At 49.6% G+C, this 14813-nt stretch overlaps 5 protein-coding genes across 5 annotated transcripts; all 5 read right to left on the bottom strand.

Annotated features, from left to right (window-relative positions):
- Positions 1 to 110: 110 nt before the first annotated feature.
- N7508_001229 (DUF967 domain protein) lies at positions 111 to 747 on the bottom strand (the record flags this gene model as incomplete). Its single annotated transcript, XM_058459295.1, has 2 exons — positions 111 to 665; positions 721 to 747. The coding sequence occupies 2 exons, from the start codon at positions 745 to 747 to the stop codon at positions 111 to 113; spliced, it is 582 nt and encodes a 193-aa protein (XP_058322827.1).
- Positions 748 to 1886: 1139 nt separating this feature from the next.
- Positions 1887 to 4011, bottom strand: bipA (Hsp70 family ATPase KAR2; the record flags this gene model as incomplete). The annotated part of the gene is made up of 3 exons (XM_058459294.1): positions 1887 to 3561; positions 3614 to 3778; positions 3830 to 4011. 3 exons carry the CDS (start codon positions 4009 to 4011, stop codon positions 1887 to 1889), a joined length of 2022 nt encoding a protein of 673 aa, XP_058322826.1.
- Positions 4012 to 4870: 859 nt separating this feature from the next.
- On the bottom strand, positions 4871 to 7608 carry N7508_001227 (putative translation elongation factor EF-1 subunit; the record flags this gene model as incomplete). The annotated part of the gene is made up of 5 exons (XM_058459293.1): positions 4871 to 6078; positions 6123 to 6296; positions 6347 to 7054; positions 7245 to 7289; positions 7377 to 7608. 5 exons carry the CDS (start codon positions 7606 to 7608, stop codon positions 4871 to 4873), a joined length of 2367 nt encoding a protein of 788 aa, XP_058322825.1.
- A 315-nt stretch (positions 7609 to 7923) lies between these two features.
- Positions 7924 to 11590, bottom strand: pan2n2 (poly(A)-specific ribonuclease; the record flags this gene model as incomplete). The annotated part of the gene is made up of 4 exons (XM_058459292.1): positions 7924 to 8890; positions 8938 to 10056; positions 10105 to 11396; positions 11462 to 11590. 4 exons carry the CDS (start codon positions 11588 to 11590, stop codon positions 7924 to 7926), a joined length of 3507 nt encoding a protein of 1168 aa, XP_058322824.1.
- Positions 11591 to 12072: 482 nt separating this feature from the next.
- N7508_001225 (uncharacterized protein) lies at positions 12073 to 14629 on the bottom strand (the record flags this gene model as incomplete). The annotated part of the gene is made up of 8 exons (XM_058459291.1): positions 12073 to 12629; positions 12702 to 13109; positions 13167 to 13315; positions 13366 to 13490; positions 13545 to 14092; positions 14145 to 14365; positions 14418 to 14537; positions 14598 to 14629. The coding sequence occupies 8 exons, from the start codon at positions 14627 to 14629 to the stop codon at positions 12073 to 12075; spliced, it is 2160 nt and encodes a 719-aa protein (XP_058322823.1).
- Positions 14630 to 14813: the final 184 nt, after the last annotated feature.

Raw genomic sequence — 14813 nt, 5'->3', positions numbered from 1 at the left:
CACTATGTCTTCTTCGTTAGCTTTGAGCTCTTTGTGCAGGAGTCTATCTTTGTTTTTGTCTTTTTGTTTGTATCTTATTCTATTTCTATGCGTTATTCTCAAGCCCTCAACTAATTCTGCTGAGCGACAACCTCCCGAATAGTCTCAGCAACAACTTGATGATCATCCTCCTGCTTCAGCCCACTGACAACAACCACAGCAACGACCCCCTCAACACCCCGAACCCGAATGGGATAGCCACCACCATGAATAGCATACTCATCAGCCACAGCCCCTCCGTTAGCGCTAGCAACTGCATACTTCTTAACAAATGCAGCCTCAATCTGATCAGCGGACGCATTGGCCGCCAACCCACCAATAGTCTTCTGTCTCATCGCCCAGCTGGAAACGCCCCAGCGCAAGACTGTATTGCGCTTGCGGCGCACCCAGTTCTCATTATCGGGGATGGTGCCGCTCTCTGTTGCGCTTTGGAAGAGGACGTGTAGGGGCACACCGCCTGAGGTTGCTGTTGCCAGTGCGATCGAGATCAGGGCTGGTTTGCGTTGGCCTGAGGGGAGACAGAGGATTCGTTCGCGGAGCGCATTGCCGAGTGTCCAGGCTGTGTCGGTTGTGAAGGTGCGGAATGTTTGTTCTGGGCTTGTCTCTGCTGCGATGAGGACTTGGGCCTAGTGGTGGGGGTCAGTTTGCGGCGTAAATGGTATACGGCATCGGGGGTCTTACGTCCGTGCTGGGAGTTGCGAGGGTCATGCTGAAGGTATGAGTTGCTCTAGCTTGTCGGTTATTTCCAAAGAAGAAAAGAAAGAAGAAGTTGGGGAATTGGGGATGTCCGAAGCAGAGTGGGGAGAGACCATGACGTCGTCCAATCGCCTGGACCTTCCCCGGCATAGATCTATACTCCACTTGGCTATTATTATATCCGCCTCAATTATCATTTTGAATGTATGACCGTGGTAGATGGTTTGATTTGCTCTAGGTTGAGCCGTTTAGGAGATTATCATGTACAGGCGGAGGTCTATATTGAATGGCACTCTTTAACTGACATATCGACATTTGGAATATGTTACCAACAGAAAAAGACAAATATCGAGAGTAAACAAACACCTGGATACATTTCCTTCTGCAGTATCCATCTACTTGTGCTCCATATATTTGCTAAGATCTTTTTCATACAATATTGGCCACAAGTCTTTTCACACCCCAACCGTTATTATGTCCCAGATGGTCAACCCAAAGCACTCGAAAATGGGCTAAAAAAGAGGCGAAAAAGGAGAATTTCAAAGGAGCACCAAGCAAATGCATGAAGAAATACACTCCTTCAAGGTATTGCATGCTGCAGAAACTATCCAATACTTCATAGCACCGTGTACGCTTATGAGCCCTGTTTGTAGTTGCCCCTCAAACTAAGCTACCCGAGTGGTTCCTGTACGAAGACCGTAAGAGGAGCTTCAGCCTGTACTGATAGTAGCAGACATGATGCCCTTCATTCAAGAACCTTTGAAAGTATACGGTCAAGGAATAGGCAATTCCTGTTCGAGCAGGCCACAAGTTTTTACACTGGCCTTTTTAGAAGAACGAATGTTACAATCGATCATTTTACGCAGAACAGAGGGTTTACATGGTTAAATTCAAGCATTGTAAAATCAAACATGGGATCTTTAGCATAGTAGAAGGCACCACCCCACGTCTTCGGACTTGTTGACCATACAACAAGTCAGCTTATAATAGAATATCTACAGTGATTGTTCGAGTTTACTTTCTTCACAGGTGCAAGGTATCATGGTGTGTATTTTCGACCGGCATAGCCAGGCCTACAGTTACTTAAACAGATATCAAGACAAAATCAAGCAAGAAAAAATGAACTCCATGAATAATGCCTCAAGATAATTTTACAGTTCGTCGTGGTCCAAGGGCTCATCATCATCCTCGTTGGGAGCGGCAGAGCCGTAGAGCTTGCTGGTGATGGGGTAAGCAACACCAGAGAGCTGCTCCTTCTGCTCCTCAAAGTCCTCCATGGTGGCGGTAGCAGCGTTGTCCTCGAGCCAGTCGTTGACCTCCTTGACAGCGTCGAGGATGGACTGCTTGTCGTCCTCATCAATCTGGCCACCGAGACCGTTCTCGTCGTTGACCTGGTTCTTGAGGGAGAAGGCGTAGTTCTCAAGGCCGTTACGGGCCTCGATCTTGCCCTTGATGGCCTTGTCCTCCTCGGCGTACTGCTCGGCTTCCTGGACCATGCGGTCGATCTCCTCCTGGGACAGACGACCCTTGTCGTTGGTGATGGTGATAGACTCGGCCTTGCCAGTGCCCTTGTCGGAGGCAGAGACCTTGAGGATTCCGTTGGCGTCGAGGTCGAAGGCAACCTCAATCTGGGGGACACCGCGGGGAGCCGGGGGGATGTTGGTCAGCTCGAACTTGCCGAGCATGTTGTTGTCCTTGGTCATCGAGCGCTCACCCTCGAACACCTGGATAAGGACGGTGGGCTGGTTGTCGGCGGCAGTCGAGAAGATCTGCGACTTGCGGGTAGGGATAACAGTGTTGCGGGGAATGAGCTTGGTCATCACACCGCCAGTGGTCTCGATACCGAGGGTGAGGGGGTTAACATCCATGAGAACCATGTCGACCATCTCCTCGTCACCGGAGAGAATACCACCCTGGACGGCAGCACCGAAAGCGACGGCCTCATCGGGGTTGATACCCTTGCTGGCCTTCTTGCCGGCGAAGAACTCCTCAAGAAGAGCCTGAACCTTAGGGATACGGGTAGAACCACCGACGAGAACGATGTCATCAACCTCGGACTTCTTAACCTTGGCGTCCTTGAGGACCTGCTCAACGGGCTTGAGCGTCTTCTTGAAGAGATCCATGTTGAGCTCTTCGAACTTAGCGCGGGTGAGAGTCTCGGAGAAGTCATCACCGTTGTGGAAGGCCTCAATCTCAATGCGAGTAGACATCTGAGAAGACAGAGTACGCTTGGCCTTCTCGACCTCACGCTTGAGCTTGCCCATAGCCTTGAGGTCCTTCTTGACATCGGCGTTGTTCTTCTTGTTGTATTGCTTCACGAAGTAGTCCATGACACGGTGGTCGAAGTCCTCACCACCAAGGTGGGTGTCACCAGCGGTAGCCAAGACCTCGAAGACACCGTTGTCGATAGACAGGAGGGAAACATCGAAAGTACCACCACCAAGATCGTAGACAATAACCTGGCGCTCGTCACCAGTCTTGTCCAGACCATAGGCGATAGCGGCGGCAGTGGGCTCGTTGACAACACGGAGGACGTTCAGACCAGCGATGGTACCAGCATCCTTGGTAGCCTGACGCTGGGCGTCGTTGAAGTAGGCGGGAACGGTAACAACAGCGTGGGTGACGGTCTTGCCGAGGTAGCCCTCTGCAATCTCCTTCATCTTACCAAGAACCATGGCGGAGATCTCCTCCGGGGTGAAGGTCTTGGGGGACTTGTTGACATCGACCTTGACCTGGGGCTTGCCCTCCTTCTTGACAACCTTGAAGGGGTAGTTCTTGATGTCCTTCTGGATATCCTTGTCATCAAACTTGCGACCAATCATACGTCTGTGTTTGTTAGCATGAAAAACGGGCCATGTGGCAACGATTTCCAACTTACTTGACGTCGAAGACTGTGCGCTCGGGGTTGGCGGCGTATTGGTTCTTGGCGGCGTCACCAACGAGGCGCTCCTCATCGGTGAAAGCGACGTAAGAAGGAGTAATACGGTTTCCTTGGTCGTTGACGAGGATCTCGACCTTGCCATTCTGCATCACACCAACACAACTGGTACAGGTTAGTATTGTTCAATGGCTGTCTGTATGCTCAGATACATACGAGTAGGTGGTTCCCAAATCAATACCAATAACATTGCCGTAGCTCTCGGGGGAGTTCTCCTCCTGAGCGTGAGCAGTGTTGCCAAAGAAGGCCAAGGGGGCGAGGAAGACGAAGAGAAGATAGAAGACAGTGGTCCAGGCGAAAGGCTTGGACGCGCCGTCGCGTGCGGAGATTCGTGCCATTGTGAAGGGGATATAAGTATGTGTTGAGAAATGAGCTGTTCAAATCACACGATGGGGAAGCTGTCGAGGAGCTTCGTGCGTGCCGTAATGCGACGCGGAGTTAACACAAAAAGACGTGTTGTACTCAACCCTTAAAAAGTAAGCGGGAGAGGGACCCGAGGCGATGTGGAAAGAAAGAAGTTGCAAGAAGATGCGGACTTCTTGTACGCGAAATATGGCCCAGCGGCCAGCATGGCCTTTTCCCAGTTCAGGTCACTTCTCGAGCTCTGATTGGCTGCCACTCGTTCGGCAGTGGCTTACTCACAGTCCGCCCTGTCGTGTCACCGCCTTCTTCTTAGGGAAATATACAGCCTAAACAGGGCTAGCGGCAGGGGCCACCCAAGGATTCCTTTTGAATCCCACCAATCAGAAGCTGCCAGATGATCGAACTTGCTAGAAGGGGCCAAACACTTGTCCCTTGTTCAGGTTTAGCCTCATTAACGGTGCATTTGTCTAGACTGGCCTCGCAGTTATAGACGTTATGGCCACGTAGATAAGATAGGCCTACATGCAATTGCAATTGAGTCATACTGTAGTACTCAGTAGTACTCCGTTATGGGTAGCTCCAGGGTGCGGGCCTAGAATACAGTAAGTCAGGGATCTGCCGAGCAGGGTTAGCACAGGGTCCATATAGAACGCCCTAGATGCGAACAAGGACAAGCTACTGTGCCACAATGTACAGCCATGATTCAAGATAGTCTGGTATACAAAAATAAATAACCGATGTTTGTTAACTACAATTACGATATATATATATATATATGAAGAGGCTGAGTAAGGTTTGTGCAGAATGTATTTTTAGATATTCTTCTATACATCTCTACTCTAATAATCCAGCGGCCACCGTTGATCCACCTGAACGTAGAACAATCCTCGTGGGGGCTTCCAGTGGCACAGCGTGATCCATCTCCACCACAATTCGAGCAACAGTACCAGGAGCCACAATCTTGGGCCGTTTCTTGATAGCTGCACCTGATGCCTTGTCCAGTGAAGCAACCAGCTTGCTGATACGAGCAGGGACATGAAGACGACCACGGTGAACGTCCACCTGCATAGGCATTAGATGTTCAAAAGCCAGAACCTTGGTGGTAAAGGTAGTGATGGTAGGAATCGGAGAAGAAGGACGGCAAACAACGTCACCAGACCGAAGATGGATCGGGTCGATGTTGGCGATATGCAAGACAACATTTTGGCCCGCAACAGCCCAGTCACTTAGGTCACTGTCTACCTCGATACTGCGCACCATGGCTGTTTCACCACTGGGCATTGTCAGGATTTGATCACCAACTTGCAAACTGCCCGCGTCAAGACGACCAGAGATGGAGAGTGGGTTTTGTACGCCGCCTCGGAAGACATCGCCGATGGTCATGCGCAGCGGCTTTTCGAGGGCGTGAGTGTAGGGCTCTGAATCCTCCAATTCTTCGATCAATGTTCGACCAGAGTACCAAGAGGCATGAGGATCTTCGCTGCGACGAGTTATATTGTCACCGAGAACACCCGAGCAAGGTACGAAAGAAATGTTCTTCTCTTGAAAGCCTGCGGTTGTCAAGAAGGAGGAAATCTGTTGCTCAATCTCTTCGAAGCGAGAATGATCCCACTGCACAGCATCCATCTTGTTGACAGCCACCACGATCTTCTGGGTACCCATGCTGCGTACTAATAGAGCGTGTTCCTTGGTCTGACCCTTCAAGCCAGACTCAAACTTGCCAACACTGGAGTCGATCACTAGGACTGCAAAGTCCGCTTGACTGGCACCAGCGATCATGTTTGGCACAAAGTCACGATGGCCCGGTGCATCGACAATCGTGAAAGCTGTTTTCTCGGTCTCGAACTTGTTGGTGGCAATATCTATTGTCACGCCCCGTGCTCTTTCCTCTGATCCTTGGTCCAGAACCCAAGCCAACGCAAATGAGCCCTTACCAATCTTCTCGGATTCTTGCCGATACTTGTCGAGAGTCCTTTTGTCGATAGCACCTTGATCTGCCAACAAACGCCCCATCAAGGTACTTTTCCCAGCATCAACATGACCTATAGAGTCAGCGAAATCCATATGAATAGCAGTGACCACCTACCAATGACAACAAAATTAGCCGACCGCTTGCGATTGGACTTCTTGTACTCTGCTAGAACATCCAGGTTCTTGCTCTTGACAGTCACTTTCTCCTCCACTGATAGATCCTTCATGCCACCTGCTAGATCAGACTGGCCTTTCTTCCCAGCCGATTTCGACGTGTTCGATTTGAATCCTACACATTATTAGGCGGGTGCCTTCAAACCTTTCTGCGGATCGCCAAACCTTTCGCTGTGCTCTGTGCATTCAGAACGACATCGTCGGGGCTGGGGGCTGCAAAGTCAAAAGGTTCAGCATCCTGTCCATATAGCTTTAATAGGTCGGCACTATTCGAGTGCAAGTGGCTTGGCTCGGCTGTTGTCGGGCCCGCTGTCCCAACAATGGTACTGGCAAAGGTAGAGGGCGAGGCACGAATATTGGGAGCTGTTTCTTGGGGCTCAGACTCTGCCTTGGAATCATCCACTGGTTCAGGTAGTGGCTCGGGAGATTTGAGCTCAGGCTGAGGCTCTTTTGGCGCAGAGGAAGATGAAGAAGACGAGGAGCTAGATTTGCCCAAGCGTCGTAGTCCAGATCCCTCAGAGAGTTTCGACGTAGATTTTCCACTTGCGGCAAGTCTTTCCCGAAGAGATAATGGCGCCTGAGGGTCTGGAGATGGAGCGTGCGAGGGCTTAGGCGAAGAAGACGCATCTGGAGTCCCGGCCGGAGTTGGAGCTTTCTCGCCCTCCTTCTTCTTTCGAGCAGCAGCTAAAGCCGCCAATTTGGAGACCTTGCCGCCATTCTCTGGTGCACCACCCAAGAGCCCCAAACGCGGGTAGAGAGGCTCGATCAATATTTCCGCCTTCCGATGAGAGGGAACGTTGAGCCAGGGACAGTCGCGAAAGAAGTCCGCCGCCGAGAAATGTGCCGTGGGAAAAGAAGCGGGGAACGCGGGCACTGCAATACCTGTTAGAACATCGTTCAAACTTTCAGACGGTCAGTTCACAGTCCGAGAGATTGAAGAGGGGGGTCCGCGTCGTAGTCAAAACACACCTTTCTTTACTAATATTGCAGCTCATGATCGGGTTTCCGTCGACCGAGCCAAGCCAAAACTTCGATAGATTGACTTCGCAAGATTTTTGCTTACCTGCTGCCTTCGGCTTCTGCTTTACAGCCTCCTTTTCTTTCTTCCCTGTAAGTGCCTCGTTAGCCAAATTTCACGCTGCGAAACCCGCGAAACCCTCGAAAAGCGTCATGCATTTGCGCATATGACACATACCCCTCAGATAATTCACAGATTTTTCAATATCATTATAGTAATGCCATAATGCTTCTTGGACTTCTTCTTTCGTAGCGGTCACCGAGGGTTGCCCCGCACTGAGCTGGGACAAAACTGCAGAAGTGCATTGTTGCAAGAACTCCTGCTCCTCGGGGTCTGGCGACGCATACCCGTCATCAGAGTAGTAATCGTCGTCTTCGTAGCCGACGTCTTTAATGCGGTGTCTCGACATGAGGGGAGGCTGGGGGAGTGTCTCGGTAATGAGGGGAGGAAGGAGACGCTCGAGGACGAAATGGTCAATTGAAAGAACGAAAATGTCAAAAAGAATGACAATGTCGACAGAATGTACGGCTGAAAGTAGCTGGAAGTTCTGAGAAGTGGGATGTTTCTGTTGCGGCAGAAACCAGACCGACACGTCATTCCCCACTCTGCCCTCTACAGGTACTGTACTCCAATATACATGCTTTACTATAGTGTGTTTTTTCACGCGTCTGTTCCATTTTTATATAAGAATGATGTATTCCAAAAAAGACCAACTAATGTATATTTATCGTAAAGGGCTGCCACCGAAGATATCACCTGCACCAGGCCCAGAGAAGCTTCCATTGCTGGGAGTCAACGCGATAGACCGTCTGAAAGCCTGGCGAGGAGTGCTAGGTGCACTGGTTGGCCCAGGAGTTGCAGCGGTGGTTGCAGCAATTGCTGCAGAGCGCGTTTCAGGGGTGCTAGGAGTGTTGCGTCCGCTGTCATTTTGCATGGTGACAGCGGTACCGGGTCGAGAGAGAACAGCAGCAGTGCCGCCGTTTTTAGGAGGTGGGCGGAAGCCCAGCTTGGAGCCTTCGCGGAAGATTTCTTCGAGCATTTGTCCTACAATGCCCGCATCTTCGTATTCCTGGAACTTCTTCCAGAGGCGTAAAGCCATGCGAGCATCTTCAATGGAGTCGTGGCCTTGAACGGTGTCTGGTGTGGGTTCCTCCTGGATGTATTCCTTGAAGACAGCCCAGGCCAGGTACCTCAGACTGAGGCGACGGTTCTTGCCAGGATGGAAGAAGAGGTACTGAGTGTCCACTGTTTGAGACTTTGGTACTTGAATGTTGATCTTGCGGAAATCAGAGGCCAACCCGTGACCGACAAACACACAGCCCAAGTTCAGAAGCAGCCATAGCTTCTTGTATGCTGCCTTGAGTGTCACGAGATTGTGCTCACTGGTTCTTGAATCCAGATCACCGGGCTTGATACCAGAATACTGAGTAACATAGTCCACAATCGGGTCTCGAATGATGATATAGTCGTCAATGAAGGGGACTCCTTCCTTAATACCTTGACCCCGCAACACGGATACACGAGCCAGCCCACTCTTGTTGGGGCGGACCATTTCTTGTGATCCATCTGCTTTGACGTCAATCTCGGCCTTTTCAAGATCAACGAACTCCGTGTCCAACGCGACAGGTATTCCGGAATTTGGCATCTCATCCTCGGTAAGAGTACGGCATGACTCCACTTGCCGGCCACCACTAATAATGGTTAGCATCTCATTTCAACCACAATGGGCAAAACTCACTTCATAGACCACTCGCGGAATAACAACGTCTTATCAAGCTGGCTCTTCCAGGAGTCATCGATGACATGGCGTGGGTCTCGAACTTGGTAAGCCAAGACACAGGGTTGTTTCCAAGGTTGTGTGAATCGCAAGGCTTCATCCTTGTCGACCTCCGTGACTAAGAAGTCGTTGAACAAATGCCATTTGCTTTGGTCTTGGTTTTCACGACCGGAGATGGAAACATTGACCAAAGACACCAAATGCGGCTTTTGGTGCTCCGGGATGTCAATTTCTGCCACCAGGCCAACCAGATCGTATACCACAAGCCCCGGTGTCTGACTTTGAAACCGGTGTTGGAGCTCCTCGCCCTCAAAACACATCACTTGTCCACTAGGATCAACAAGGATGCCGACAGCGTCGGGGAGCCAGCCTGGAATTGACCAAAGCCGACGGCAGAGAGGATTAGTCAAGGCAGCATTCAGTACCAAAACCAAAGGCATACGATGAATGGACTTGCGGATAGTCACTTGCTGGTAACGACGGCAATAGTTACACCAGCCACGGTTCTGTGTCTCTCTCTCGATACTTGCGCGAAGGATGTTGGAAAATCGGAATACTGGATTCCGTCGTGCATGTTTCATGTCAATGTTCGGGTATATAAGTTCATTGGCAAGTGAATTGCCTGGACGAACAATCTCATTCTGACAAAACATACACCGAATGGACTCGGATGCTACTGTGGCGAGACGCTGATCGAGATCTTCAGAACTTGGTTGTATCATGCGGAAGTCGTGGGCTATTTGTGTCAGGAAGAAACGGTTGACTGCCTGGATGGCCGTCGAAAGTGACTTGTTGGTAAGATTCTCTTCCAGGAGGCCCAGATTAGAGGCTTCTCGGAAGCTGCTGAATGTCTTCAGAAGGTTGGTAGCTTGACAATTTTGGCCATTGGCTTTTTCAAGCATGTCAAACAAGTAGCCTAGTTCACACAGCAGACAATGCTCAATCAGACACGAGCCAGCCGCATGATTCAGTGCAAGATTTCGGAAGAGGGGAATAAACTTGAACAGCTGGAGAAGCGAATTGGTGAATGAGTTGGCAATGTGGGTTTCAAGACCAGAAAATATGGTCTTGTTGTAGAATCTATCGGATGGTGAGTAAGGAACAGACAGTAATAAAAAAGGGACCTACCGGAAATCAAAATCATCCACACCGAATCGACTATATTTGATTTCGACATTGCTATACTTGAGCAATGGATCATCATCGCTCTCTCCATTGATATTCGCCCCTGCCAGAGCCTCAGCTGCATCGCCGATAGCACCTTCTGATTTGCTAATATCTCGAGCTTTTTCACTCAAGAACTTCGGCGCAATGAGAGCCGGTTCCACGGTGGTGAGAGCGCGGGTATTTTCTACCTGATTCCGACGAGTCTTCCTCGGGTTTGGAGCGTGATGCCCCATCTCTGCCGGGCGTAAATATGGCAGTATAGACTGATCCAATGGAGCAGGCGGACTACCAACTTCGAAAAGCAAATGACTTGGCCACGCCGAGTGGAGGCGTTCATGGTAATAAGGCATTCCGACCATGCTCAATGGAGTATCAGGTGACCAGTCTATTGGAGGTGGCCGTGTGGGAACATCTGCAAATTCCGTCTCTTTACTCATCTCATTGAAATGCACCTTGGTCGGCGAGCCCCATAGATGAATTGAGCATTCGGCATCATTGATAGCCAACGCTTCCCCTGATGGCGACAAGTCGATACCCAGCATGAGAGACACATTGGCCTGTCGCAAGTTTACTGCATTTGGGTTCATAAGATCCACCACTTGGAGTTGACCTGTCTGTGAGGCCACGAAGCTGGTGGTGTGAAGTTTGGGATGCATGCGTACATATGCTGCACCTGCATGGAAAGGAATTGGAGGTAGAGGAGTCAATGTCTTCAGGTCATATACGTTCGCCAAGGGGTCGACAATGGGGGCTCCAAGCTGGCGGACGGAGAAGCCACAGGTAACCAGCAAATCATTCCGCGCATCCATGTCGTTGACAGCTGTCCCGTGGGCTTTCCATGACTTTACAACGCTAAAGTCAGAGAGACTGAGAGCATTGACCGATCCTGTATCCGTAGCCGCACAGAGATATCTGCTCTTCTTCATGAGGGTGTAGCCGAAATCGGTGGGAAGCTTATCAACAATGGTACCCTTGTCGATGTCCACGGTAAACATAACTCTCTGACAACCCGCGACGAGAATTCGATTCGTTTGGGCTGTGAAACTCATACAGCGCAGATCGACCATTTCATCGTGGGCAAGATGCCATTGCGTCAGGCCTCGCCGCGTGATCATATGTACACTTTTCGAAGATAGCGAAATCACGCCTCTTTCGTGAAAAAGAATCTGTCGTACCATGCCATCAGATACTGGATGGGCCCGCACGGAGGTATATCGTTGCAGCTCTGGTCCATAGAATGAAGTGATCCTGCCCTGAGAGGAAAGGAAAACATTGGTTAGAATCGCATCTCTTCAAAACAGCATTGAAGAATGCTCACATATTCATTGCCTGCCCACAAAAGCTCCATCACATCGTCAAATGCCGTGGCCGTCGCGATAGTTGGCATAGCATGCGGACTCGGCGGGGGCATAGGGATGCGCGACAGCTCATCCCAGTCGGCCTCCATGACTGCGGCTGCGGCAGGGCACAAATGCTCCGGACTTCTAGTGTTGGTCCGATATAAATATATCGAGAATTGCTGGCTCTACCCGCGCGGGAAACCAGCGAGGGTTGGCATTGTCCGGGGAGAGAGACGCGAGTGCGGGGAAGCTACAAGGCGATTTGAGATCCAGTTGAAAGCGGGCGAGGGAGGAATGAAAAATATAACCAAAATTGAAGATCGAGTGTCGGCTTGCCCTGCTCGACGCGACGAAAGAAGGAACGGTCGGAGGCCAACTGCGATGCAGGTCGAGGGGACCGCTCTTTCGACGAGGCATCACGTGATGGACTTGAATCAACAAGATATTGGATCGAAGACAGTTGGTAATCCTTTCACCTCTTTATTTCTATTCTATGTGCCTATGCTCACAGCAACCTGAATGCATCCATTCGCACAAGAAAATTTCGAATTACCACCTACATGTGTCATTACTATCGCTATGTCACCCTTTATGGCCCACTAAACACCTTTTCAATCTCCAACCAGTCGATATAGTCAACTCCTGTCAGAGACAAAGTCGGATTGTGGAAACTTGAATATATCCCTTCCGCTTCCACAGAGAGATCTATATTCCAATCCATGTCCATATCAAACATTGAGTCTGCAAAGTCAAGGTTAGGACACTGCTCCAGTGGTCTGGATTCACCCGAATCGTAATTTCGACCACGGGAGCCAAAGTCATTGGGCGGTGGATAGCCCGAAGAAGTTGCCAATGAGTATTGCCTCGAATCCGATATGAACTGGTTCTTCTGCCGGGACAATGCACCACTTTGCCGTTCACTTGCGTTGAAGACGTAGTCTGGCCAAACATGGGAACAGGAGTGGGCGATGTCTTGGAGGCGTCGTTCGGCTGCTGAATTTCCTGCATGAGATAGAAATTGGAGTACCTCGAACGCCTGATCTAACGCTAATGGAGGGTTTCCTTGTGAAGGATCAAGGAATCCAACCATCACTAGCACGAAGGCAGCTGAAAAGGTGGCATCTAGGTCGAAAAATCCATACCGAGCTTAAACATAGTCAGCATTAACTTCACTAGAGATATAATATGACAAAACAACGGGAGTTTAGAAAGACCCACGGATGGTTTGTTGCTGCCGAAGAGATTCAAGTATGGCAAGACTTCTAGTGGCTGCTTCATTGCAAGTCTCGCAGAGACGAAGGAGGATGCTGGGCATCGGATCAGGTCCCGGTGACCGGTGTTCTCTTTGTGCTTTTAATCGAGCTCTTTGCAACAGTATGGGCCGGGTACATAAGATGATTGCCTTTCTCAAATTAGTACATGATGGATGCTGGGTGTTGGAATAGCTCACTTGAAATAGCATTAGATATAAGGATGCACCTGTGCGAGTTACTGCCTTAAGAGGCCGATTAAAATCCAGAACCAATGTCTTGGGAAACGATCGACCAGTCTCATGCAATTCTTGGAGGATTTTTTGGATGTTCCGGACCAATTCAAGTTGGGTGATGGATTTATTACCATAAAGAGCTAAATTTTAACATATTAGATGGTGTTCAGGATCGGATAAAAGGTTAGGTTACTCACTGGACATGATTTCGTCTGTAACCCGTGCAATGCGTACGTTAATAGCGAGGGCAATTGGCGATTGAAATCCCACAGCATTTCGAGGAAGTTCGGTGCGTAACTGTCGTTCGTCAGCTCCAGCAGCTAGTCCAAGACCAGAAGAAAGTCGCCTTTATATTTTGATTAGCTGATGAAATTGTGCATATTAAATGACACCCACCTGTCTAGCATGTATACTGTCCACCAAAGTCGTAGCCTATGGGCACTCTCAGATGGAAGACAGCCCTGTTCTCTTTCTTGCAGATTGCAACCGAGAGCTATGGCAAGTCGTAGTGCGAGGCCAATCTAATCCAAGTAAATGAGTTTTTGTAATGACCTTAAACAATCCAGGTGGCTTACATGTAGATAAGCGTCATGTTTGCGGTCACACCATTGCAAGTATGTCGCAATGAGGGTCAATATCTCAACTGCCATAACACCCTCCCCACCCATCTGATGCAACGGAGGAAGAAGCTTCAGTGCTTCTGCGAACAGTTCTGCCCCAGGGGTCTGGGAAGTGGGATGTTTGACATCCATAAGCTTTGCCATGGCCATCACCAAAAGATATTCGGCAAACCAAATGGTGTTCATCTGTCGGTGCTTTGCCTCTGGTGATTGAAAAAGCAATCCAAGATTATCAGAGAAAGAGCGTGAATCAAAGAAGTGTTGACTGACGCCAAGATAGAAGAGGAATTGATCAAGTAAATGCTGCGACTCTTCCATTGACGGAATGGACAAGTCAGGCGCATCGCTGACTAGTTCCTTAATTGATGACCATTGAGACCCCGGGGTACTTGATACATGAGGAGATGAATGTGTTCCATGAAATGTGACCTCACTGGAACGGGAATTATCAAGAAGAGATCTGACTTGAGACTCAAATGCGGGTCCGGAAGCCAGGTCCGTTTCTTCGTGAGAGGTTAGCTTCCTCCAGTGACCAAGACAGAGATATTTTAGTACCTGGGCTTATAGTAGAATCACCATCGGCGTATGATAAGTTGCCTTCTGCGACATCCTTGGGTGTATCACCAGTGGTTGGAGAACCACCCTGCAAAGACCGGCGACCACTTGTCCTCTGCGCTTCATTGGGAGAAGGGAGAGAAGAAATTGTGTCCCCAGTTGTCTGAGACTGTAGCTGCTCCTCATAGACTTGAATCCTATCTAAGAGATGTTTCACTTGCCTAGATGAAGGTTAGTCGTATATTCCAAGCACGGCAAACTCAACGGACTCACGCCTCAGAGTAACGTCTACGTCCGGAATGTCCAAAAGTGCATTCCCAATTGTGCTTGATGCAAGCGCGGCATGGCTTTTCGCCTGAGCACGTGACCTTGCGTCTCCGGCACGTCTCGCATCTGCAGAATCGTTATCATGCATATTCTGGACTCGGTAAATCGAACACATCTCCAACATACGCATTAGTAGATCGAGGATTTGAGCTGACCATGTTGTTTTGCGATCATTTATATCTCAACATTGATTCAAGTTTCACAATATCATACATAGGGAGAGAAAGTAGAAGTTGATAACTCTCGGGATGCCACCCGACCATGCGGGGACTTCGGCTTCAATATCCGAGATCTGTTCCCGATGCGAACAACGAACCCATGTCTGATAGCGAAATGAAAACG

The sequence above is a fragment of the Penicillium antarcticum genome (genome assembly GCF_028974205.1).
Source record: "Penicillium antarcticum strain IBT 31339 chromosome Unknown utg000002l_segment0_segment0, whole genome shotgun sequence".
NCBI classification, from domain to species: Eukaryota; Fungi; Ascomycota; class Eurotiomycetes; order Eurotiales; family Aspergillaceae; genus Penicillium; species Penicillium antarcticum.
Note: the sequence above shows the minus strand (reverse complement) of the source record. Positions and strands in the feature narration are given on the sequence as shown.